The sequence below is a fragment of the Monodon monoceros genome, unplaced genomic scaffold (assembly GCF_005190385.1).
Source record: "Monodon monoceros isolate NGI ecotype Baffin Bay Population unplaced genomic scaffold, NGI_Narwhal_1 Super_Scaffold_3, whole genome shotgun sequence".
NCBI classification, from domain to species: domain Eukaryota; kingdom Metazoa; phylum Chordata; class Mammalia; order Artiodactyla; family Monodontidae; genus Monodon; species Monodon monoceros.
In genome coordinates this window covers 64,293,385-64,318,041 of record NW_021703780.1, presented here as the reverse complement: position 1 = coordinate 64,318,041, position 24,657 = coordinate 64,293,385, and the positions used below count along the sequence as shown (strand labels likewise).

Here is a 24,657-nt window from a genome sequence, read left to right as displayed (position 1 = left end):
TTGGCTTCGTCTCAGCAAAGTCTAGACCTTGGAACGGGCGAAGAAAGACCATGATCACTCTTCTGTAGTTTTCTTAGAGGGGCTTATAAGCAATTCTGACTAGAGGAAGGGAGGTTGAAGGCACATGGGCTGTCTGGACCTGGAAGGCTGGGGATAAGGTGGCAGCTCTGCTGCTACCCACAGGGGTAGAGGGTGGGCCTCCCACATGCAGGCTACAGCCTCACTTTAGGTGCTGCTCTGAGAGGATTCTGCTGATCCGACCGGGAAGCATAGGCGTGCAGTCAGCCCTGCCTCTGCACAGCACTCATTCCTGTGATGCTGTTGCTACCACAAGGACAGACTCCACTGAAGGAGTTCCAGGCCAGGATGTGCTGCTGGGGCTGCTCTGAACAGGGCAAGGAGGCCCCTGAGGGGGCTGACAGAGAGGCCATGCCTGCCCCCAGCCACCGCTTGTCCTCTCCAGGAGCTCACTCCCACCCCGCTGTCCACCCCGACCTTACCTTCCCCCTCCACCCAGCTGGCTCATGGCCACACCCATTTCCTCCCCACAGCTATCAGAACAGGTGGCTCTGTCCCAGAGGAGAAAGGGGTGGCAGGCGTGAATGCTGAGTTACCGAAGAGCAGACAGGTGGGCTAATGTGGCATGGAGCAGGCTTGGGGCATCGGCAAAGCCACTGAGGCTGGTCCCTGGACCCTGCTTCTCCTTAAACATTCGGGAGGTTTAAGGTACTTGTGTAAGAACCCACATCCAGGGAGAGAAGAGAACAGTCTTCCTGTCTTTTCCCCATCACTGGGCAGTGACTTGGCTTAAATGCTAACACCTCTGGCTTCCTGGTCAGTGTGTCCTCACAGGGAGGGTCTTTTGTGGGTGGTGAGAAATGTTCTGACCCCACAAGGAAACCCCCAGTCTTTTGCCATGGTTTCAAACAGGTTAAATTATTTACCTGCCCTGAGCAACCAGGGCTGGAGATCTCCAGGAAAAAACAGCCTCCACCACGAAGAGTGTCCAGGATAGCCCTGCTTGCTACAAACCATCCTCAGCCCAAGCAAAAATGGACTATGAATAAGGAGAATGGGGATGGGAATCCTTGGGGTAAAAATGGAGACCTAGCTACTGGTTCTGGGTCCCCAGCTCCCTTGCTCCAAAATGAATCACAATAAACGAAGACTTGGTCTCCTCATCTGTAAAGAGAGGGTGCTCTGAGCTGCTCCCTGACTTCCATGAAGTCTTAATGTGCTCCAGGCACTCAGACCCCCAGCAAAGCGTATGGGCAGGCATCTTCCTCTCAAGGCATCACAGCCTTGAGAGCCAGCCAACCTGGGCACGGGCAGGACAGCAAGTGCCACATCTGTGTGAGTGTGGTACCCATCCAGCAGCCCCTGGGTACACTGGCCAGAAAGCAGTGGTTCCAGATCTCAGACACTATTCTGGCCACATGGGGCTGACCTGTATGTGATTCTCATCTCCAGACCTGACCCAGCTAAAGTAATAAGATGCTGACAGATGCCATGAGACAGAAAAACCAAAACTCTGAGTTCCAGTGACCATTGGCCCAGCAGTGCCAGTCTTTTCCCTCCTTTCTACTCCTTTGTCCTCACATAGCCATTCAGCACAACAGTTCTATCACATTCCTAATCTGTGCTGCAACTTGAGTTACCAACCAGCCCCTGATTCTCTCCTTGTGACACACACGATAAAAGGTTCATTTTCCATGGTCTCATTTCCAAAGATCCAAGAGCAGATTCATTAGTGGTCTGAGAGGCATGAAACCCTCCAAGTCACTTGTGTGGTGGAAAGCTGAGGAACAACGCATCCTGCTCACATGCCCTGATGAGGCTTCGGTGACCTTCAAGGCAGGATGCAGGGCTCAGGCTACCTCAGCATTACCACACTAGCAGTTTCAGGCACAAGTTCGCACCCCCAGACAGGACCCCAATTAAGCTGCCCAGTGGCCAGTGTCTGTAGTGCATCTGTGCTGGGACTGGCAGTCCCCCCACCCCTTTCCACTCTAGCTGGGCTACTCCTAGGAAGTGAGAAGTCAAAAAAGGAAGTGAGTAATCAAAAAAGGAAGTGAGTGTTGGAGCTGAAATTCCTGGAAAAGGTCACTCTGCCTGAGCCCCTGCCACCTACACCAGCCTGACTTCAGAACCCACCCCTTGCGCTGCCCAGAACCTCAGGCCAGGCAGGATCCCAGCCCAGGACACCAGGGCAACCCCACAGACAGCCTTGTTCGCTGATGAACATCATGTTAGAAGGGCCAGAACAGGTGTGGTTTGACCAAGGTGGATCTATCAGCAGGTATGTGGGCAAAACTTGCAAATGTGCTTTCTCGTTACGTGGAAGCATGACCAGGGAAGTGAACCTGCTTTTAGTGAAGTGACAAAGGGCAACTGCTCTGACTCAAGAACTAGGCTCTGCCAGCCCCTCAGGAAAATGGGCCGAGGGTTCTCTTCCTTGACAGGAACACCACTGAAAGCCAACCGTGAAAAAGAAAAGGTTCTGCTTGGAGACCATGGCAGAAAAGGGCATCCACCAGGCGAGAAGCTGGAGAATGGTCAGCACTTCCCAAACTGAATGCCATGGAACAGCAGCCCCTAATGTTCAGTGAAAGCAAGTCTGGGAAAGGCCACCAGCAACAGCCCTGTCTTGGAGCTCCTGCATGTATATGCCTTGAAGGACCTGGTCCGGAGGCCCGCTTTTCACCAAACACTGTGAATCTGCAGTAAGCTGGAGGCCCCTTTCCTCCTGGCCCTGAGCCCCGGCTTCCTCCCAGCACAATGAGGCAGATGGACTGAGTGTCGCCAAGGTCCTCCCACTCTGCTGTTTTTCCAGGCACAGCCAAAGGCTGGTTCCCCTCCCATCTCACCAAAGGTCCTAGGCTGGGGGAGTTTGTTGTGTGGGAAGGACTGAGATGCCCACAAGGAAACGTGCCACCGTGTGCGGCTCTCCCTTGATCTCTGCCTACCCCACCCAGAGTCGTTCGGGTCCTGCCGCTCTAGTGAGCGTCTCTGGAGGCTGAAACCTGGGAGGCAGGGCCAGCACAAGAGGGGGATCCCCACAGCAGCCTCTCTCATCCCTGCCTGCCAAGCCTCCCTGCTCCTGTGAGGCTGGGTGCTTCTGGCTTCTCACTAGCAGAAACACCCAGGTGAGCTTCCCTGGCCTTAACCACACTGTTCTAAATACTGAGGAGCAACACTTACCTAACTGATCAGTGCAGGGATGGGTTGTTTCTAATCACAGATGTAATAATCACGAGTGTACACGCCTCCTCAGAAAGCCCCCACACTCCAGGAGCGACTGCAAACGCACTGAATCATCTCCCCACACCGGCAGCTCCTTCCTTGGAATCTCACACTTACCTCTCGTAAAGCACACGTCCCACACCCACAGCACCTCATATCACAAATAGACCCCGACCTGTGAACAATTATTCTCACTCGTCCCCCCGCCCATGTGGTCCAAACGGCTCCTGCTGCTGATAATCCCAGCTGTGGGCATGCAGTCACCACTCTCCACCCGGCGCAAGGGCAGAGCCCTGGGGGTCTACCAGAGACTTCTGTGGGTTACCGTGGAGGAAAGGGAGGAAGCTGACAAACCCACTCATTTCAAAGGCATGGCCCCAGCCCAGCTAGTATATTGGGGCACCCAGCCTCCATGGCACCAAAGAGAGGCTCAGGGGCTTGGCTGAGCATCCCACAGCAACTCAAAGCATCCCAACACAGCAAGGGTGGGGCTGGGAACCCAGGGTCCTCTGGGGGACGCAGGCCAATCTCATGGAAATGGCCTTGCAGTGGCCTCTTGATGAGTGTAGGACACTGCCTCCATGTGGATGCTTGGCCCCCAGTCTGGGTCTCTACTTTACCCCAAGGTTGTTTCTTGGGATGGGTAGCTGCTCCGCCCCATCAGGCCCCAGCTTACTGGAACAGAAGCCCAGGGTAGGCGGTTCCTGAAGCCCAGGTGGGAGGCAGTTTCCTGTCTCCCTTAACACCTTGCTCCCCTCACTGGCATCCCTCTCCAAGACCCACTGTCAGGGAGAGAGGCTGGCCAACGGCCAGGGAGACTTGCCTCCCTTTGGGCCCTGCAGCTGCTCATGGCCCTCTCCAAATGAGCATCCACTGGGAAAAGTTGTCCGTAAGACTGTCGTTGACCCTCCCTAAGGCCATTTTTCCAGGTCAAACTTGGACCAGGTAAGAAAGCGTCTTCTACTCAGGACTGAGCCCAAGCTTTCAGAAGGTGCAGGAATCCCTCAGGACATCTGGGGCCAAGACTTTTTCTCTGCTACCACATCTGGGAGCCAGAATACAAGCCCTGGGAAGACACAGAAGCTGATGGCCAAGGGAAATGACCAGGAAAAGAGAGCTGGTGAAAAGGGGAACCGGGGAGGCCTGGGAAGGCAGGTGGGATGGAGGAAGCCGGCGCAGAGCTGATTACCTGGGTGAGATGAGGGTTGGGGTTGAACCCACACTGGTTGCAGACCTTGTTGTGACACTGGGTGCAGGTGTTGAAGTTTGGCTGGCTGGGGGTTGACGTGAGATCCGAGGTCTTACATATGGGACACAGCGTGCTGCTGGGAAGGGGGGCAATCTGGGGGACGGAGTAGGGTGATGTGGGGGTGCTGCCTCTGTCCGGTGACACAGAGGGGGACCGCCCTGATCTCTGCGTCCTGCTGTCTACCTGCAGCGTCCTGCGGGGGCCATCAGCCTCCTGGCCAGCTGGGCCCTGTGTCCTTGTCTCCTGGGGGCTCTCACGGCTGGGAGCAGGAGCAGAAGGCTGCTTCGGGGTTGGGGAAGCTGCTCTCTGGCTACCCAGGGGCTCCTTGGGGTCCAGTCTCCTGGAAACGCTGAAATGACATTGAAAATGACGATGTTAGAGATATACCTTAGAGAAGTCCCCTGCAGAGGTCTCCACCAACCTAGGTGACTCTGCCAAGCCCCGTTGCCACCCTCCTCTGCTGCCCAGTGGCATATCACAGCCCCCACTGGCCGAGTGCTGACTGACAAGTGTCCCCTGACTTGAACCGTCAGCACCAGGCCATGTGATCGGCTCATGAGTGTCCCCTCTTACATCCCACTAAAGTGCAGAGTCTGATTCAGTAGGCCTGGGGTGGAGTTTGCACTTTTAAGAATCTCTAAGGTACTCCAATAAAGCTGTTAAAAAAAAAGAAAAGAATCTCTAAGGTGATGCCTTTACTATAGTCTGCAGACTACACTTTGAAAACCAAGGCTCTAAACCTATACATCAGTAACACCTAGGCTGATTTTAAAATTTCTGACTCTCAGACTGCACCCCAGACAAATTACATCAAAATCTGTGGGGACAGGACCCTGGCATTACTATCTTTTTCCTCCCTAAGTGATTTCAACATGCAGCTAGTTTAGAGCTACTTCCCTGGCAGGTCTGTTACATCCTGGCTTGTCCACTTCAGAGGCCGACCCCGGGCAGTTGGAGGTGAGGGTGGGAAGGCACTCCAATGCCCAGTTAATGCCATCTCCATTAACTGGCAAACCATCAGGCTAAACTCAATGCCCTATATTCCTTCTCATTTGACCCAATTTCAGTTCATTTCTGCCAGTTTTCCAATTTGAAAAAAGTCAAGCACAAAAAGCCAAAAGCAATGCTTCATATTGCTTCCCTGAAATTCGATACTTGCTTCAGTCTGTATTCATTTGGGTGGATACTGGCACCCAGGCGACAGGGCAGCCTGGCTGAGAGCCACTGCAGAGGCCCGGCCACAGCCGCCTGTGGAGCATCCTGGCCTGGCCCCTTCAGCCCCAGTGTTCCTGGTCCTTGTAGGGTCTGACTAACAGGAGGGGATTCTAAGTTTGCTGCCTTTATATGAAGACCATCTGCTTGCCAAAAAAATTCAGGAGCCAACTGTGGGATGCCTTACGACAAGCTATTTCAGAGGGGAGACGAGGAGCTTCCCTGGCGAGGCCCACTTCAAGACACTCTGCAGTCCTTCTTCCCTTCTGAGGAACTGCTGGGGAAGAGACACACCCTTGGTCTAATAAAGACTCTTCCAGGAAAAAGAAACACTGTTGAATGTCCATCAACCAACAACAGAATACACCCATCCATCCAGTCTCACAGACCTGCCACTTTCTTCTTCAGTGGGATAACCAGAGTCTGAGTCTAGCCCCTCTGAGCCACCTTTGCCACCAGCTGTGAGGCCCAGTGTGGTGGTGGCTGCAGCCATCTCTGGCCCACACCTGGAACCTGGGTTCTAGGGCCTTTCAGTAGACTAATTTCTAGGTATTGTAAAGAAATAATCCCACTTGGCTAAATTCATAATTTCATTTTTTACTTAAATTATTTGGGGCTAGAATTTAAAAGCAGCCCTTGAAAGCCAATCAGAAACGGGCTTCCCTGGTGGTCCAGTGGTTAAGACTCCACGCTCCCAATGCAGGGGGCCTGGATTCGATCCCTGGTCAGGGAACTAGATCCCGCATGTAGCAACAAAGATCCTGTGTGCCGCAACTAAGACATGGCACAGCCAAATAAATTAAAAAAAATTTTTTTTAAAAAGCTAATCAGAAGCTACGAAGAGCCCTTTATAATATGTGAACAGACTGTAGCCCCTTCTCAGGCTGTGCAAGGTCAGTGGTTTCTCTTGAGAAACTTAGCAATTTCTACTGTGTTTGTTTTGCGTGAGGTGTGACAGGTGATCTTCCGTGTACACAGTGACTTTTTAAATTCAGTGTTGCATCACAGTGTAGTCTTTCTGGGGACATTTTATGTGACACTTAGGGATCCAAATTCAAGTTAACTTTCAACTCAGCTGTGGTGACAGTGAATAAACAAACAATGCCCATTGCATCCAGCAAAGTCTGCACTTGGAAGGGCAACGCTCCCTGCACAGAGGCCTGATGTGTGTTCACACATCATACGGTGACTGTAGTTGACACCTGGCAATCACAATACACGCCCATGAGCCCTTCACTCTCCTGTCTCCTGGATGATTCCTCACACCTCTCCTTCATCTGCAAGCCGCCAGCATGTCCCTCCCTCTCCTTGCTGTCACTGACAACTTGCTCACCATCTCGCAGGGAAAGTGGGAGCCACTGGAGGGGAATTTGTACATTTAAGGCCTCTCGGCTTCTGTCCCACTGTGTTTGCCTGTCTCCTGTTCCCAAGGCCCACTTCTCACCTTCACAAATTCTCCCCTCTCCTTCATCGTCCATGTTTACCTCTCTATTTGGATGATTTCAATGGCCATACAAACATGTGTCTCCCATCTTGAAAAAGAAAAAAGAACTTTGGCCCACTTTCCCCCTCAGCTACTGCCTCATTTCTCTGCTGCTCTTTACAACAACACTGCTTGAAAGAGTGGTCTCCACTCACGGCCTCCAGCTCCTCTCCTCCCTTCCTCTCAACCAATACAGCCTGGCTTTTGCCCATCCTTCCACAGAAATCGCTCAGGTGACAGTCACCGGTGGCCTCCACATCATCAAATCTGACAGTGCTTCTCAGTTCCTCCTCCCACCTGATCATCCCCTGACCAGCAGCGGAACTTGAAAGCGCTGAGCATTCCATCCCTCCTGAAATAAGCTCTCCACTGGCCTCCCGGAACACCACCCTCTCCTGGGCGACCTCCTCCCTCCTGGCCATACCTTTACAAGCTCTTCTGCAGGTTCTTCCTCGTGTCCCAAACCAGGGACCCCACTTCCTACACTGCAGGGACTTAGCTTTTGTCCACACAAGCATTTCACAAATGTACACAAACCCCTGAGGCTCAAGACCCACCCAGACTCAAGGCTTTAACTCTCACTCCCCACTGATAACTACAAATGTGTGTCTGGCCCAGACCCCTCCCCTGAGCTCCTCCCTTGGCTCACTGCCAACTCTACATCTTCACTGAGATGTCTTACAGGCACCTCAAATTTTCTGTGTCCAAGCTGAGCCCCGATCTTCCCACAAATGTGCCCCTCCTCATCTTCCCCTTGGAGTCTCTGACTCCCTTCTCTCAGCCCATGTCAATCATCAGTAAATCTTGTGGGCTTCAGCGTCTGGCCACTTCCTCTGCCTCCTCGCTCCACCTGTCAATCACTGTGCCCTCTTTTTTTTTTTGCACAAGCTGGGTTGCTCCCACTTGCCCCTCTATGTGGCAGTCTTCACCATGCGGCAGCTGGGATAATCCTTTACGTACATAAATCAAACCACTTCCCTTGTCTGCTTAAACCTTCCTTTCCCTCCCACAGGAAAAGCCAAAGGCTTTACAATGGTCTGTGAGGCCCCATGAGATTTGAGCCCTTTCCCTCCAGCCTCATCTCCTACTATCTCTCTCTCCCTGTGTCCACTTCCCTTACGCCAGGCCCACTCCTGCCTCTGGGCATTTACATCTGCTGGCACTTGTGCTCTCTCAAGTCTTTGCTCTGGTGGCATCGTTTTGGAGACACTTCCTGGACCACCCTATTTAAAATGCAGCTTCCATCCCTCCTGCCTCTTTGTTCTCCATGGCACTGAGCACCTTCCGACTCATCATATACTATGTATGTTGCTTCTGTGCACACTCTGTGGGCCCTGCATTAGCCTGCCAGCGCTATGCGGGCAGGGCCTCTGTACTTTCTCCACAGCTGCACCCCGGAGCCTAGCACAGCGCCCGGCACGTGCTGGATGCTCAAGATGTTTCCTGGATGGATGGACTGCAGTCACATCACGACTCAGAACATTAAAATGTGGCCCCAAAATGTGTTCGAGCTTAGGAGACATGGCATGTGACAGGTATGCATTCAGCCCTCCGCTGGATCTGACCTCACGCAGGACAGAATGACAGGAACAACACCCGGAGTCCTCTCTGGCCAGGGGCTGCACCCCCAGTCCCACCACATAGAACACTCCGCTTGACCACGGCGATGGTGATACTAATCGGGCCCTCATCATGAGCACCACATTTGCCAAGCACCTGTCACATATTAACTCCTTTAAGCCTCAGCAAATCCATGCGGTAGGATCCAATTTGCCTATTTTATACACAAGGAAACTGCCACACATAGAAGTTATGGAACTTGCAAAGCTATTATGACCTGTAAGTGGTGGCACTGGGATTCCAATATCAAGGCCACCAGTCCATGTCCCTAACCATGTCCCACACCACCTCTGAGGGAGCACGGTGAGGCTATGGAGGGGTGGGAAGCGCTGCAATTTGGATTCTTTGGATTCTTTTTTCTTTCTTCTGAAGAGCTGTTTAAGTGGAAACTCCCTCAGAAGCGGCCTGACATTTTGCTTCTCACTGTAGCCCAGGCCCAGCACCATGCTGGGCACTGAGTGGACACTCAATAAGTGTAGATGCAAAGTAAACAAGAAGTCATATGGCAGTGCAGTGAGCTCACGGAGCGGGGCTGAGCTAGGGCAGTGATGTTACTTTGTTATGACCAATTCCCCTGGAGTTTGGCCAGCAACGCTGAGAGACACATAGAGAAAACCACATTCATTCACTCATTCATTCGAGCATTCAGTCATTAGCAAAGATTCACTGACCCCTGGAATGATAGTTCCAGGCCCTGTGATAGGTACTGATGGTAAGAATGGATTACGTCTCTTATAAAGGAAGGTGGGCCCACAGGTGTTCGTTGTATTGCTATCCTTTACATCTTACACATATTTTATCAGTGTTCTCATATCCTCTATAAATACCTGTTCAATATTTAACTAAAATACATTTTTTAAAAAAGTGAATCAGACAGGGATCCAGTCTTCTGGGAGCCTCCAGTCCAGAGAGGAGACAGATGTGCAAACAAATCACTGTAAGACACCTCCACACAGTCCAGGGAAGGCAGAAGTCTGACAAGGCTTTGAGGACTAGGAGACATCTAAACCAGGTCTTAATGGATGGGCTGTTCTCCCCAAGGTAAAGGGCAATCGAAGCAGAGGGGAAAGCACTTGCAACGGCCCAGAGGCCTGACAAGGTGTAAGTCAGTGCTATTCTCAGCACCTAGAACAGCTCCTGGCAACAGTGTGCACCCAACTACCAGAACTACCTGGGAAGCTCAGAGCTAAAATAGGAAGGGCCAGGGGAGCAGGGCCTCTGAGCTTTTCAAACAAGGGAGTGCTCCAGCTCTGCGTCAGGGAGATGGTGGAGGTAGGGAGACAGTGAGAATAAGGCAACAGCCCAAAAGATAGTCCAGGGACCAAGAGGGAGGGAAGGCTCAGCAGGGGTATTCTGACCTGGGGTCTAGGGAGGAGTGGTTCTTTTGATTGAGACGGAGGATCCAGGGAGAGAAGCCAATTGGTGGGTGGAGGCTGGGGAGTGAAATGGCAAAATCACTAGGTTGAGTTTGTTTTTGCTGAGTTGGTGGTCTTCGGGGGGCATCCAAGGAACATCAGGAAATGGGTCGGAGCTTGGGGTCAATTCAGACAAGTCTAGATATTTTTATCTGAGAGAGTTAAGGGTTCAGTTCACAGGTGAGCCTCAGGGGATAAAGATCACATGGAGAGCAGTGGTCCAGAAAAGATTTGTGGGGAGCATCAACTTTAATGGGAGCAGAAGGGGTATCAGAAACAGAGAGGTCAGAGAAAGGAGAACAACAAGAACACAACCCCCAGGGTCAGAGAAGTTCCCATAAGGAGGAGCATTCAACAACATGCTCCTGAGTCTACGTCCCCGAGGGCTGAGAAGCCTCAGAAGCTCTGAAGGAAAAGGCCACACCCACGAGGGCCATGAGCCCTCTCCCACTCAGTTCGCTATCCTCAGGACAGGCCAGTTCTCTATACTTCTGACCACAAGGGCCCATCCATGGCCAGAGATCCAGGTTTGTCTGTGACACTCTACTGGACACAAGTCCCAAGGGGGCCAGGGTTGGAGTAGCTTAGGGCCTCCTGGGGAGGGCAGAGGAATGCCCTCCCCAGGAGGCCCTCCTTAACAAAGGTCTCCACTGGGCACAGAAGGGAGGGAGGTGTCCACAATCGGGACCCAGCCCAGCCCCAGGGAAGACCTGGCTTCATGGATATGGCTCATCAGTAGTGAGAGCCCTGGAGGCCAGTGCTCCTCTCAGCAGCCTCCAGGAGTCCTGCTCCTTGAGGAGGGCTGGGATGAGGACAGGTGAGCAGGAGGGGAGAGGGACACTGCCGTAAAGTGGAAAAGACACAGGAGGACAGGCAGGTGAAGAAGGAGGGAGAGGGCAGAGCTATGAAGGAGTGGCTGGAAGACAAGCAGCGGAAGACTAAAAATGCCTTATCCAGGATAGATATTTTAAAAAGATGGCCAAGAAAGGTAGAGGGTGTAAAAATTGCTGTATTTCTACCAGGTTTCCTCCCTTTCAGCATTTAAGGCTACTGACTAATCAGAAACAAGTCTTAAAGCTAGCTAGCAGGGCAGGAAGGAGCCCCCACCACAAGACCAATCCCGTCGGCCTCCCCACCAGCTCTTCTCAGTACCCCTGTGGCCTTCTGTCCCATACCATGACCACTGCCGGGAGGAATAATCCAGTCAAAAGCTGGACTCCCCTCTGTCAGAAACTCCCAAGAGAGGCATGAGGCCGACAAGCTCCAGTGACCAAAGATGCTCAGACACCAGGTTTGTCCATAAGGGCAGGGCCACCAGGGAGAGCCGTGGCTGCCTTAGTCCACGTGGGAAGGAGCCTGGAGGCCCTCTGGCGGCTGCAGTCAGGGAGGGCCTGCTCAGGCTGGGCAGACTGGCAGGAAAAGCAGGAAGAGACCGTGTGAGCTCCCAAGGGAAAACTAGGCCGGGGTCCACATGGCAGCATTCTAGAGCATGCCCCCCGCCACCTCCAGTTGAATATTTGAAAGAGAAATATTTCATACAAATAAATGGCTGCCTTTGCTCACCAGGAGGGGAGTGAATTTAAAGAAACTGTTTTTCTAAGACCAGCCGGAAGAGTTCCCACAGCTTCAAACAAGGTTTTGATAAATTCTTGGCTGACCTTTCTATAACACGCAATTATGGCCAGGAAGATGCTATGGGAGGATTTCTCCTTTAAGGTCCAGGCCAGGAAGGACCTCTAGGCCAGCCCAGCAGCCCCCATGTATCCAGGCAGAGAAGCAGGGGCTGCAGAACGGTGGGCACCAGGATCTAGGTCCTGGGTCCTGGAGCAACTCTCTCAGGAATGGATGGGAGAATTCAGAAAGTTTGAGTTTTAAAAAAATGCCAGTTTTCACACAAGAAAACATTTCTTGACCTGCCTAGCTTTCAGGCCAGTGGCCTCCTGCCTTTTTGATCATGGGTCCCTGGTAGGGATAAGAGTTGTTGCCATCAGACACAGCCCCAGGGAAGCTGGAAGCATAAGGGCAGACACCAGCAGGAGGCTGAGGGCAAGATGGGACCGAGGCCGTAACTGTAAGGAAAGCAAGTCCTGGCTACCTCATTCCCCAGCCTTGAGGCCTATCTGGGTCCACTAGGTTGAGAGCATTTCTTAGGACAATCTGATTTGGCCTTGGTTCCCTTTAGGTCCAGTCAGTCTCCAGAATCCAGAACAAGGATGGGAAATAAAGGTAACTTTCCTCCAACCCCATTAATTGGTAGAGACTGCCTGGAGGGCTGGGTTTGAGAAAGATCAGTGGGAAAGATTGTTGCCACCAATTAGAAAGGTCTGTCATGAACCCAGGAGTGGGGCACATAAGCACAAAGGCCATGAACTTGTCATCCATGATGCAGAACCAAACCAGACGCTCAGACCTGCCTCAAGTGATACCCAGCTTCCAGGAGTGTCTCATTCAGAACTGGGCCAGACCCACCTCGAGTCAAATTCATCCCCCGAAAGAGACCAGAGGATGCATGTAGTGTTTACTTCTGACCTTTCCCTTGGTCCCATTTTCACCTCCAATCTGTGGTCTTCCCAGAGTCACAAGAGCTGTGTGTGGGCATCAGTCAGCTGAACCATCAAATGCCATAAGCTTGGTGTAACTCTGAAAGCTGAATGTCTCTTGCACTGTGGTGCTTGTGTGAACCATGGCTCACCTGAGGGCAAGCGAGTGGTAGATGCCATCCCCCTTAGGACTCTGTTGAGGGGTTACTAGTCCTCTAGTCATAGCTTGCCCATTCATGTCTTATGGAGTGTATCTCTAGAAATTTTTATTCATTCATTCATGCTAAAAGAGCTCATAGGAACCACGTTCCCTAGTTCTTGAAAGTCCGAACATACCTTTGTGGTCATTAAATCTGAACAACAGCTTGGCTGGATGTAAAATTCTCAGTTGACAGTTCCTTTCCCTGAGGACTTTGCAGGTACAGCCCCTGTGTTTTCTAACTATGACTGTGGAGAGCTCTGGGCCAGCCCAGTTAGTTCCCCTTATAGGTATACTAACATTTTCCTCTAGGTGCTCTAGAACTCTTTTTCCTTTTCTCTTTGAAGTTTAGTAACTTAATATTCCATATCTATTTTTCCTGAAATTCAGTATGTTCTTTCAAACTAAAGATTTATGTGTTCCTTTACTGCAGGGGGGAAACGTTTTCTATTAATTATACCTTTGAATATTTCTCTGTTCCATTTGTTTTGTTCTCCTCTCCAGAGATACCAATTACACCTACTTTAACTTTCCTTTGTCTTTCCATTGTTCAGGCTGCTGGCAGCCCATGGTTCCCCCCCACTCCCCCACCCCGAATCTGCTCAACTCCTTGAGCAACTCCACCTCCCTAGTAACTTCTTGGCATCACACAGGGTTCAGGGACACTCCTAAACGTCCCCACATATGGTGGCTTTGCTAACCAGTCCAAGAAGGTGGTTCTTGGGTTTGGCCCTCTGGACTCTGACCTCCCTGCCCTAGCTCCACAGAGGCAAATTTCCCTTTCTGTAGCCCTCCCTCATCAGAACTAATTTTCCCTGTGTCTGGAAACCATTCTTTGTTCATTGCATTCCTACATATAGGTGTTCCTTTGTTTTGTTGAAGAGAGTTTTCTGTTTCTTTCCTTTTTTTTTTTTTGCGGTACGTGGGCCTCTCACTGTTGTGGCCTCTCTCATTGTGGAGCACAGGCTCCAGACGTGCAGGCTCAGCGGCCATGGCTCACAGGCCTAGCCGCTCTGCGGCATGTGGGATCCTCCCGGACCAGGGCACGAACCCATGTCCCCTGCATCGGCAGGCGGACTCTCAACCACTGCGCCACCAGGGAAGCCCGTTTTCTGTTTCTTATTCTTCTTGCAGTTTTTGGTTAGTTCAGTAAGGAGACTGAGCAAAGAGATGCTTTTAATTTATCGTATTTAACCAGAAAGACATTTTACCACACAAAACAAATGCCATTTTCTGGCTTTTCACCTGTGCAAGTTCTAAGTTTTCTAAAGCATGGTCCCTTTATAAATCTGATTTAAAACTTTAGATCTTATCCTTAAGAAGAAGAAAAGTACACATTCATAAACATTTTTGTTTGCTCTCAGAAGGCACTGGACCTCCTGAAGCCCATGGAGTCCAAACTCCTCAATGGCTGGTCTGGGCCTACCACACCAGCCTGTCTCTCAAGCATCACCCACACGTCCCCTAACACAAGCCCTGCCTGAGGCCTGGGAGCTCCCCAACAGGCCAGGGGCTTTCCTGCATCCACGCCCACAGGCTCTCCAGAGGGCTGGCTGAACACTTCCACAGCACCATTCCAACCTGACTTCTGGTGTGGAGCCTCCTGGGGTCTCCCTCCCTATGCGTCCCCCTCCGGCCTGGTCCCAGTGCTGCCCCTGCAAGGCACTATCTGTTTACAGTGTCCCTTAGGTCAGACTGAGCACCCTATAAGGGCAGGGATTCCCAGAATCTAATGTGGGTGCGATCCCTGTTTGCCAGTCAAAGGAAGCAGAAGTTCACACGGGTTGTTTATAAACAACTGACGAAAGATAATTTGTAATTAGGCAAGATTTATAGGAAATGACTCTGGTAGGGCTTGAAAGCAACTTCTTATTTTAGGTGAATTAAACAGTCATATTTATATCAATCATCTTTTACAAAGGTCTGATTCAGCCAATTACCACAAATTCCAAGGGGAAAGGATCCAAAGACTGGGTTTTACTACAGTGCATAGAGGAGCTGGCTTCTTTAGCTAGAACTTAGTAGGAGGGGAGCATTACTGCTTTTAGTGCCCTAATGCCTTTTTCCCACTTATTCACCAGACTTGGGTAAAGCTCATCAGTAGGAGATTCTTGAGGGAGCCAGGAGAGGTGAGGGCCCACGCTGGGAGCCAAGAGGGCCAAAGGAAGGAAGAGGAGGCAGGCAGGTGGCAAGACCAGAGTCACCGCCCAGAGATGAGACCCAGGTCAGCAGCTCCTCAAAGGCTCTCCCCGTCACCTCCTAGGCTTTCCAGGTGGCCTGACCTGGGACACCAGAGGAAACAAGGCCCCAACCTTAGGGACTCTTCTTCCCTTTGGGCACCATAAGGACTGAACCCAGGATGCTGACATTCATCTGGGCAAATCCCAACACATCCCTGTACTAAGACCTACAGCATATACAGCATTTGAATTTTAAGGCACCCCCTGGCCTTTTCCAGCCTGTGGTGACCAGGGTACCCTTCAATGGCACCTCCAGGCCCGCCACATACCCCCATGAACTCCCCTCCCAGGCTCAGCTTTCTGAGGGCACACATGGTGGACAGGCAAATTCTTAGCCCCCTCTCTACAGCCTTCTCAAGATCTTTGGCCCCAGGCCGGCCCTTGATTCTCATTTACCAACCCTGTCTTCCGGGAGTGCCATGGTTCCCAGGTGTGGCCCAGGAATTCAGCCCAAGCCACCGAGGTTCCTACCCCCACCCAGCCCCAGGCTTGCAGACATCTGCATGGGGACCCCACATAGGGACAACTTTGAGCTGTGAAGCGTCCCAGTTTTCCGGCTCAGGGAGAGGACTCTTAAAGCTAGGAAGCTCTAATCAGGAGTCAGGAGTCATTACATAAAGCTGAGCCAGCTTTTCCCCTGCTTCTCACTCCAGCAAATTCTACTACTACAGCCTTTTACCAAGGGGAAGCACTATGCTTGTCAGCTCTCTTCCAAATTCTGCTGAAACCAGGAGATAAGAGAAAACTGCAAGTCTTTGTGACAATGGAGGCAGCAGGCCCCACTCTCTCCACTCCAACCCCAACACGGCAGAAGCCAGGACTCTGGCTCAGAAAGCTTGACAAGCTTCTGCCCTGTCTTCAGACCCAGTGCAGTGGATTCAGCCGTCAGCCTGTCCTCAGGGACTGCCGGGACACACCCTCAGCCACAAAGATGGCTGAGGACCTGCTCCATGCCCGCCCCGATCCAAGCACTGAAAGGAAGATGGGGGCCAACAATGCAGTTAGTAAGATAAGCCAGTGCTTGCATCATTAATACGTGAACTGGCTGAACACCTGCCGTGCGCAGGGTACTGGGCTGGACCTGAAAAAACCTCAAGTGTATGAGGCTTCCCAGAGCTTGCCCTTCCAGACTTGCAGGGAAACCCCACCTAGCCTGAGGACCCCTTAACTCCCTTCTCATGGAAAGCAAGGGGGATCCAAAAACTATGTCTATTGTGTATTTGGGGGGAGAAAGAAACACCAAAGTAACGTCTGCCCACTCCATGTTAAAAACCTCTCTGTCCAGAAATCAGCCCTGCTCTTTTTTTTAATTTAAAAATTTTTAAACTTTTTTGTTTAACTAGTAAGAGCTTGCTTGCTTTTTATGTTTCTATACAATAAGGAAAAACATATCTGTGACCCAAAAATGGTAAAAGAAAATTGTGACCGAGGATCATCCATGGTCCTTGGTTTCAGCTGAGTGAAAAAATAGAAGGGGTTCCATCCCTACTCATCTCCCAAAGTCACCCTGTCGGCGCTTGCCCTTCTGTCACTTGCTCCCACAGCCCAGGGCACAGTGCTGGTTCTTGCGCAGGGCTATTCCAACCGCTAAAGAATGCTGCCTTTGGACAAAGGGCCTGCAGCACCGGAAATAACAGGTAATGAAATGAGGAGGAAAGCCTCTGAACAATACCTCTGCCTTGCAATTTCAAATTTATTACAATCAAGAGAACTCAAAGCAAGTGTTCTCACACACAAAACTTTACCATACACAAAATAATTAGAACTTAAATGTGCAGACATGTTTGTGTGGTGGGGAGGGGTGGGGGATTCGGGGACTCCCAGAAGGAGAAACGGATGTGGGCTGGCACAGGTAGAGAAAACTCTGGAGGAAGATGCGGGGAAGGGGACAGGCTTCCAGAGAGCAGTGGGGGCAGTCTGCCTTTCCTCCACACTGGGTCACCACTTGGTCCTCAGAGCCTGGCACAGGGCCTGGCATACAGGGGGACTCAGTAGTTGTGGACTGAATGGCCGATGGCCTGGGGTGAATGATTAGGGAATCGGCGGTCCTGTGTGGTGGTGACGGACACAACCAGGCTTGGAAGATAGTAAATGTGTTGCAACAATCCTGGGGCCACAAGACTTCTGAGGCTGATGAGAGACAGTCTGGGGGCAGAAAGGACTCTGAAGTCCAGGACAGAGATACCAGGGTAGGCCCTGTTCAGGAGTTTCACTCAGAAAGCCCATTTGGGGACTTCCCTGGTGGTCCCCAGTGTTAAGACTCCGTGTTTCCACTGCAGGGTGCACGGGTTCAATCCTAGGAACTAGGATGCCACCTGCGGTGCGGCCAAAAAAAAAGAAAGCCCATGAGGCAGCTGCCACAATCGCACAAGCCACACTGCGCCAAGTGCTCACTCTTCCCACCTCTGAAACAGGTGCAAGGGAAATGCCACCAGCCCCACCCATGTTGCCACCCCACCCTGGATACACTCGGCCTCTGCCTTCAAAGCACTCTACAATGGGGTCCTCCCACCCGCAGTCTCCTCTTTTTGCACTGCCTTCAGGCAGGGAGTCCTGAGGCTCCTCAGCTGACCCTCACTCCTCCCAGCTTATGCTCTGCTCTCTTTCTAGAAGGCCCTTTCCTTAAACTCCAAGTCAACTTCAAAACCCAGCTCAAGCAGCCTGCCCTCTCTGGGACCTTCCCCAGAGTCCCCAGTCCCCAGAAACCTCCTGTAGACCTTCCTGCAGACTCCCACAGCCTCACACAGGGCAGCTCCCTGAGGTGCCTGAGGCCAGCTCTTTGGCCTCTCTCCCTGCCCTACCAGCATGCAGCAGAGGACTAAACACCCAAGCCCAAATGGGGTCTGTGCTAAGGAAGCGTTGATCTAGTGAATGCAGTTCTTTACAGGGCTTGTGAAAAAAATCAGAATGACAAAAAACGACATCTCAAGATGGTAAATGAGACTCAAGATTCCAGCAGGAAAAACATGCCCTCTTCATTAAAGGAAACTGTAAAAGGAAAGCCACCCACCACCCTTCCAGCCTTCAACAGCACTGTGCCCACTGTTCCACCTTCCCTGTCAGCCTAAAATGTACACGGATGGACGCTCTTTTTCCTTTTTTGCCAACTCCGCAGTCTTTCCTCTGTGGTTCTCTTGCCCTTCACTTCTTAGGGATCTAACTCAGAATGAGAAATCTAATATCTACCTGTGGCACTTTGGTTCCTGAGCCTCCCTCTCCCTTAGACTGTGAGGGCCATGAATGTGCTGTGGGTTCCTTTCTAGATCCCTCCTGTTGGATTTTCACCTATGAGTCCCTCAGGGAGCTTTGCCTGCCACTGGTAGAGATTTCCCAATAACATGAGAGGCTAGGGAGGCCTCCTGCAGGAAGTGCTCCCTCACCCCACCCCTCTTCACCCCATGTGCCTATTCCTTCCTCCTGCTTGAGGAGCTGACCCTCACACACCCCAGTGCCCAGACTGCCATGGGGTAGCTAACTCTCCTTCAAGGCCCCCTGGGCCTGGCCTAAGGCCAGAATCTTCCATCCAAGGAGCAAAAGTCCCTTTCAGGTGGGACTCTTGACCAGGAGAGGTCCTTCCTCGGGCTGACCACCAGGAGCTCCCTTCCCTACTCTCTTCCCCTTCCCAGGGCTCAGCATCTGACCAGCAGAGGCTCAGGGATGCCCATGTTCCTACCTGAAACGTGTTCACGTGTCCAGAGTGTTAAACTCAGCTACCTGTGCTTAAAATCCATTAAGACAGATGTACGCAAAAGGAAAATGTGAGTCTGAGGGTGGTGATTAAGACCCAAGAAAAAAGCCTGATGAGACGCTGTGTGACTGTGCATGCACACGTGTGAGTGTGGGGCACTAGTGTGTGCTCCTGTGTGTGCAGTGCACTGCACGCACACGTGTGTGAGCACATCAGCACATGTATGACCACACTTTTCATGGCGCATGGAGTTACAGCCCTGAGTAATGAGTAAGACCCTGTCCAGGAGGTCTGCTCCCAAGGGGAAGGGCAAATGCCCTGAGGGACTAGCCCAGCCCTGTGTCCCCGCCAAGAGTGCCCAGGCCAGCCTAAGCCAACAGAGCGACGAGGGTCACCCCAGTCTGAGGAAGAGCAATGCCAGGTGCACAGTAGGCACTGAGAAAAACATTAGCTCTTTCCTTCCTCCCTTCCTTCCTTCCCTGGCTTACAGCAAGGGGAGTGGGCAGGAAGCCTGGGATTCTGATGCCAAAATCTTCAGGGAAGTGGGAAGTTAATGAGAGGTCCAGCCAGCAAGGCCGAGGGAGAGAAAGTGGTAGAACCATATGGCCTGTGGCTGACAAGAGAGGAAGGACCAGGGTCTAAGGGCCAGGCTCATGCAGCCCCAAGGGCCCCCTGGCCAGGAGGGACATGCGAGTGAGTGTGGGTCTGCAGAGCCCTGCCGAGGGGCTGACGGGACTGCTGCAACCTCAGGCATAGCCAGGCTCTCAGCTGGCAGAAGGTGGGGGCAAGGTCTGAGAAGGTGCTGGGGACCCAGGATAGTTTGGGATGACGTGGACAGAGCACGTGGTGAGTGCAGATCCAAATGCAAGCTGGGGAGACGAAAGGGGTTAAGGCTACGATGGCAGCCATGGCAGCACAAGCGTGAGGCTTCACAGAACATTAGACCCTTTTTATCAAGAGCTCCAGGGTGCCTGGCACTGGGCTGCACTACAGATGTTGGTTACCTAGCAGTGAACAAGGCAAACAAGGCCACTCGTCTCATGGAACTTGCCTTATGGTGCAGAGACAAGCAAAGACCAAGAAGACAAATGGATAAGCCTGACTCGTTCAGAACAATACAAATGAGGAAGGAGGGGGATGACCCTCAGAAGAGGGGACACCTGAACAAAGCCACGCAAACACCCTGGGGCATGGGAGCAGACCCTGCTTCTGGACTCCTTCCCAAGCCTCTGCACCTCATCCCAGTGCCTGTCTACATGTCTTTGCTCTACCTGTCCACCAGGCTGCTAAGACTCAAGGATCCCTGCATTATTCATAACAGCCAAAAGGTGAAAACAACCCAAAAGCCCATGGATGGGTAAATGGATACACAAAATGTGGTATATACATACAATGGAATGTTATTCAGACTTAAAAAGGAATGGAGGGACTTCCCTGGTGGCTCGGTGGTTAAGAATCCGCCTGCCAATGCAGGGGACACAGGTTCAAGCCCTGGTCCAGGAAGATCCCACGTGCCGCGGAGCAACTAAGCCTGTGTGCCACAACTACTATGCCCGCATGCCACAGCTACTGAAGCCCACGTGCCTAGAGCCCGTGTTCCGCAATAAGAGAAGCCACCGCAATGAGAAGCCCACACACCGCAAGGAAGAGTAGCCCCCGCTCACCACAACTAGAGAAAGCCCGCACGCAGCAGCAAAGATCCAACGCAGCCAAAAATAAATAAATAAATTTATAAAAGAAAAAAAAGAAGCCAGACACAAAAGGCTACATATTTTATGATTTCATTTGCATGAAATATCTAGAATAAGTAAATCAATAGAGAGGGAAAGCAGACTACTAGTTGCTAGAGGCTGGGGGAGGAAGAAATGGGGAGCAACTGCTTCATGGGTATGGGGTTTTCTTTTGGGGTGAAGAGAATGTTTTAGAACTAGATGGAGATGATGGTTACACACATAAATAAAATAGACACATGCACTTGGAAATTCATCTTGGGACGATTTGTGACAGCAAAGCTCAGGAAACAACCCCAAAGTCCTCAGTAGGAGTTGGCTGAATAACACTGTGGTCCAACAACATAATGGAATTCTCCACAGCTGTGAAAAGGGATAAGGATGGTCTCTGAGGACTGCTGTAGGATGATCCTCAGGATCATTGTCAGGGGCAGAATTGTTAAGCCTAGGATATCTTATTGTGCTACAGTTAAGGAAGCTAGAGCAAACCAGAGAGGCCGGTGTAGGCCCAGTCAGAGGCTAGTGGTCCGAACACCAGCCACAGGGTGTTGCACAGACCCCTCACAGGGTCAAAGCAAACTGGTGCTTGTTGCTGGGAGGGAGAAGCTGCTTCATGGATGTACCAGGGAAGGGAAGCACCTAACCCAAAATGAAGGGGTTGTTGGGGTGGGGGCCTCTGCACTCGCTGGGAGCTGGCAAGGTCAGCTGAGCACTATTTTGGGCTGAGTCAGATCTTGAGTTTCAGCACAGAGTGACAGTATGGCTCACCAAAAACCTGCTAAAAGAATGGCCAACAGAAATCTATCTCCCTGGGCCTTCAGAGCTACTGGTATCACTGTAGCGAATGGCTTCTGGGCTGTCTCCAGCAGTGGAGCGGGGTCCACTCAGCACTCCTCACACAAGGCTCACTCCTGGAAAAGGATCTGGTCACTTGCTAATTCGGTAATCACGATGCATCCTGGCAGGCCTGTGTTGCCTAGGGTGCCAATCTAGACAGGTAACTCCTGGGACTTCCCTGGTGGTCCAGTGATGAGGAATCCGTTGTGCAGTGCAGGGGACGCTGGTCCGATCCCTGGTCAGGGAACTAAGATCCCACATGCTGCGGGGCAATTAAGCCCGCGCGCCACAACTACAGAGCCCACACGCTCTGGAGCCCACGTACCACAACTAGAGAGCCCGTGCACCCGCAACTACTGAGCCCACACGCCACAACTAAAGAGAAGCCTGCACACCGCAATGAAGAGCCTGTGCACCGTGACGAAGAGCCCACACGCCGCAGCAAAACATCCCACGTGCCGCAACTAAGACCCGATCCAGCCAATAAATAAATAAACAAATAAATAAATAAATAAACAAACAGACAGGCAACTCCTATGATACACCCTGTGCAGTTGGGAAGAAGGAATCAGGCTAAGCTGGTGGCATCTGCTTACAGGACCACACAGCCACTACAACTGGCCCCACAGGAGGAGGAATCCACTGAGGTTACACACAAGCCAGGCAGCACACCACCTACAGGCAGAGATGAGGCTGTGTCACAGAGGAAAGGGCACTTCCTGTGACAGCTCAGAACAAGGTCTCCAGGGCTAGAGCAGAAGAAGAGAGCAGTGGAGTAGCACCTGTGCCGCTCAAGAGTTCCCAGGCTGTTGGTTCTGGAGGAGCCAGCAGAGGTGGGGCACGACTCTATGGGCCCAGCCCCTCCAGTGGGTGCGGAAGGCCAGGCCCCAGCTGCCCAGTGAGAGGCAGGTATATAAGCAGCTAAGCAGGGCAGGCCAACCTGCTGATTGAGCACAAAGCTCTGGGAGCAACTCGCCCCACCCACAGAGCAGCTACCCCTCACAGGAGCTGCAGGGGTGTGAGAATCTCACGTGCTGTGCCTCTGACTCACAGGATACCTCTTCTTTCACTCTGCACATGAGAAAGACCTGTCACTAATGAAAGAGCCAGAGGTCAGTGGACAAAGAGCCCTTGGCTCCTGCCCCCAACCCCGTCTCACCCAAACACAGTGACTAATTGCAGAGATCTCAAGTCGAGAAGCTCTCAGGAAACAGGGTCCTCTTTCCCATATCTTTACTTGGTGAGGCTTGTGTCTGACAGTCAGTCATGGTTAGCTCACAGAACACCAAGTTCTCCTGCTTCCCTTATAGCTTAGTCACAGAGAACAGAACTGGAGACCACGCAAAAGCAACAGATGGAGTCCTCTCTATTTCAGCCAAATGCTGTGACTCATTTAAACAAATCCCACATTTTTCAGAAATCTAATAATTACCTCCTATTGAGAAATAAAAGTATAAATTCTTCAGAAACAAACAATGCTAGTGATTGATATATACAAAAAATTGGAAAACTGTCTGGTATCTTTCTGAGACTGGATATAAACCAGGCTAGACTGAGACTCAGCCTTCACTCTGAGACATCATGGAGCGACTTCAGTGAGGAAAATGACATCCAGGAGACTCTGCCCCAGGGACTACCATCAGAGCCTTGGCCTCTGTTTGCAGCTCTAGACTTACTTCACCTGCAAATTTTTTGGCCAAGACACAGAGCCCCAAGATAGCACTGGAACAGGTGTTACACTCAGAAGACCAACCTCCAAGAAACCATGCTCTTACTAAGATCTTTCTAGGCTTCTGGTCACTCACATATCTCACGAGGCCTCAGAAAGGAAAGCAGAGCTGAGCCCATTGGACACTGCCATGACCAAGAGTACAAGTAAGGACCTCCTTAACTTCTGAAGAACCTTCAGGGAGAAGGTCTCATGTGTGATGTTCAGGCAGTTCGGATGGTTGCCACCTGCACTGTAGACCACTTCCTCGGTCCCTCCAATTTTCCTGGCCATACTTCCAGGCTACCCCCCCCCCACCATGGCTTCCTTTTTCTGGAGCCTAGGAACCTCCCTACTTTCCTTCCTCTTGAAGAACTTACTCTCCTCTCTGCTCTCCCAGAGGAGCTTTTCTGATACAGAGTTGGTTTCTGCCACTGGTCACTGACTACATCACAGGGGTGAGGAAAATGAACTGGGGCTTCTTGTCCTGCCTTGACCTAGACTTAAAGATGGCTCCTCACCTACTCTTTCCTCACTCCCCGTGGGCCATTATTCTGTCTCAAACCCATGTTCAACAACCTCTGTCACTGGCTCCAAGATGGGGCTTTGGGCGGTGACTATAGCCTCCACTCATTACTGGGCTCCAGGCTCGCCTCCTCCACAAATGCCACATACAGTAGCCAGAAGAATTTTCCTAACAAATTCAAGTCCAAATCCTGCCTGCCATTCCAAGCCCTCTGACCTCTGGTCTCACCACCCCACTCAACCTGATGTCTGGACGTCCCTCAGTCCAGCCCTCCCTTCCAGCCACTCCCTCATCACTCTTAGTTAACATAGTACTGCAAGTTCTAGCTGCTGTAATAAGGCAAGTAAAAGGAATAAAAAACATACAGATTGGAAAGGAAGAAATAAAACTGTATGTGTTTGCAGATGACATGATTATCTACATTAAAAATCCCAAGGAATCTACAAAAAAGTCATAGAACTATTAAATAAGTTCAGCAAGGTTGCAAGACACTAAATAAATATATAAAAATCAATTCCATTTCTATATACTAACAATAAACATGAAGAAATCAAAAGTAAAAACACAATACCACGTACAATCACTCCAAAGAAAATAACACACTTAGGTATACACTTAAAAACATTTATAGAATCTGTAGCTGAAAATTTCAAAATGCTGAGGAAGGAAATCAAAGACCTAAATAAACGGAAGAGCATACTATGCTCATGAAATAGAATACTCAACATAGAAAAGATGTCAATTCTCCCCAAATTGATCTATAGGTTTAATGCAATTCCTATCAAAATTCCAATAGTTTTTATTGACATAGACAACCTTACTCTAAAATTTATATGGAAAAGCATGGGACCTAGAACACGAAAATAATCTTGTCAAAGGAGAGTAAAGTGGGAGGAATTACTCTATCCAATATTAAGGCTTACTATATAACTGTATTAATTAAGACAGTGTGGTATTAGTAGAAGGA

General features: G+C 51.1%; 1 protein-coding gene across 1 annotated transcript in view; it reads right to left on the bottom strand.

Moving 5' to 3' along the window:
- BSN (bassoon presynaptic cytomatrix protein) overlaps positions 1 to 24,657 on the bottom strand; it is a 70,482-nt gene that overhangs the window by 31,949 nt on the left and 13,876 nt on the right. The window contains exon 2 of the mRNA XM_029243394.1: positions 4,433 to 4,841. Coding sequence (XP_029099227.1) covers positions 4,433 to 4,841 — 409 coding nt within the window. The remainder of the gene's footprint in view (positions 1 to 4,432; positions 4,842 to 24,657) is intronic.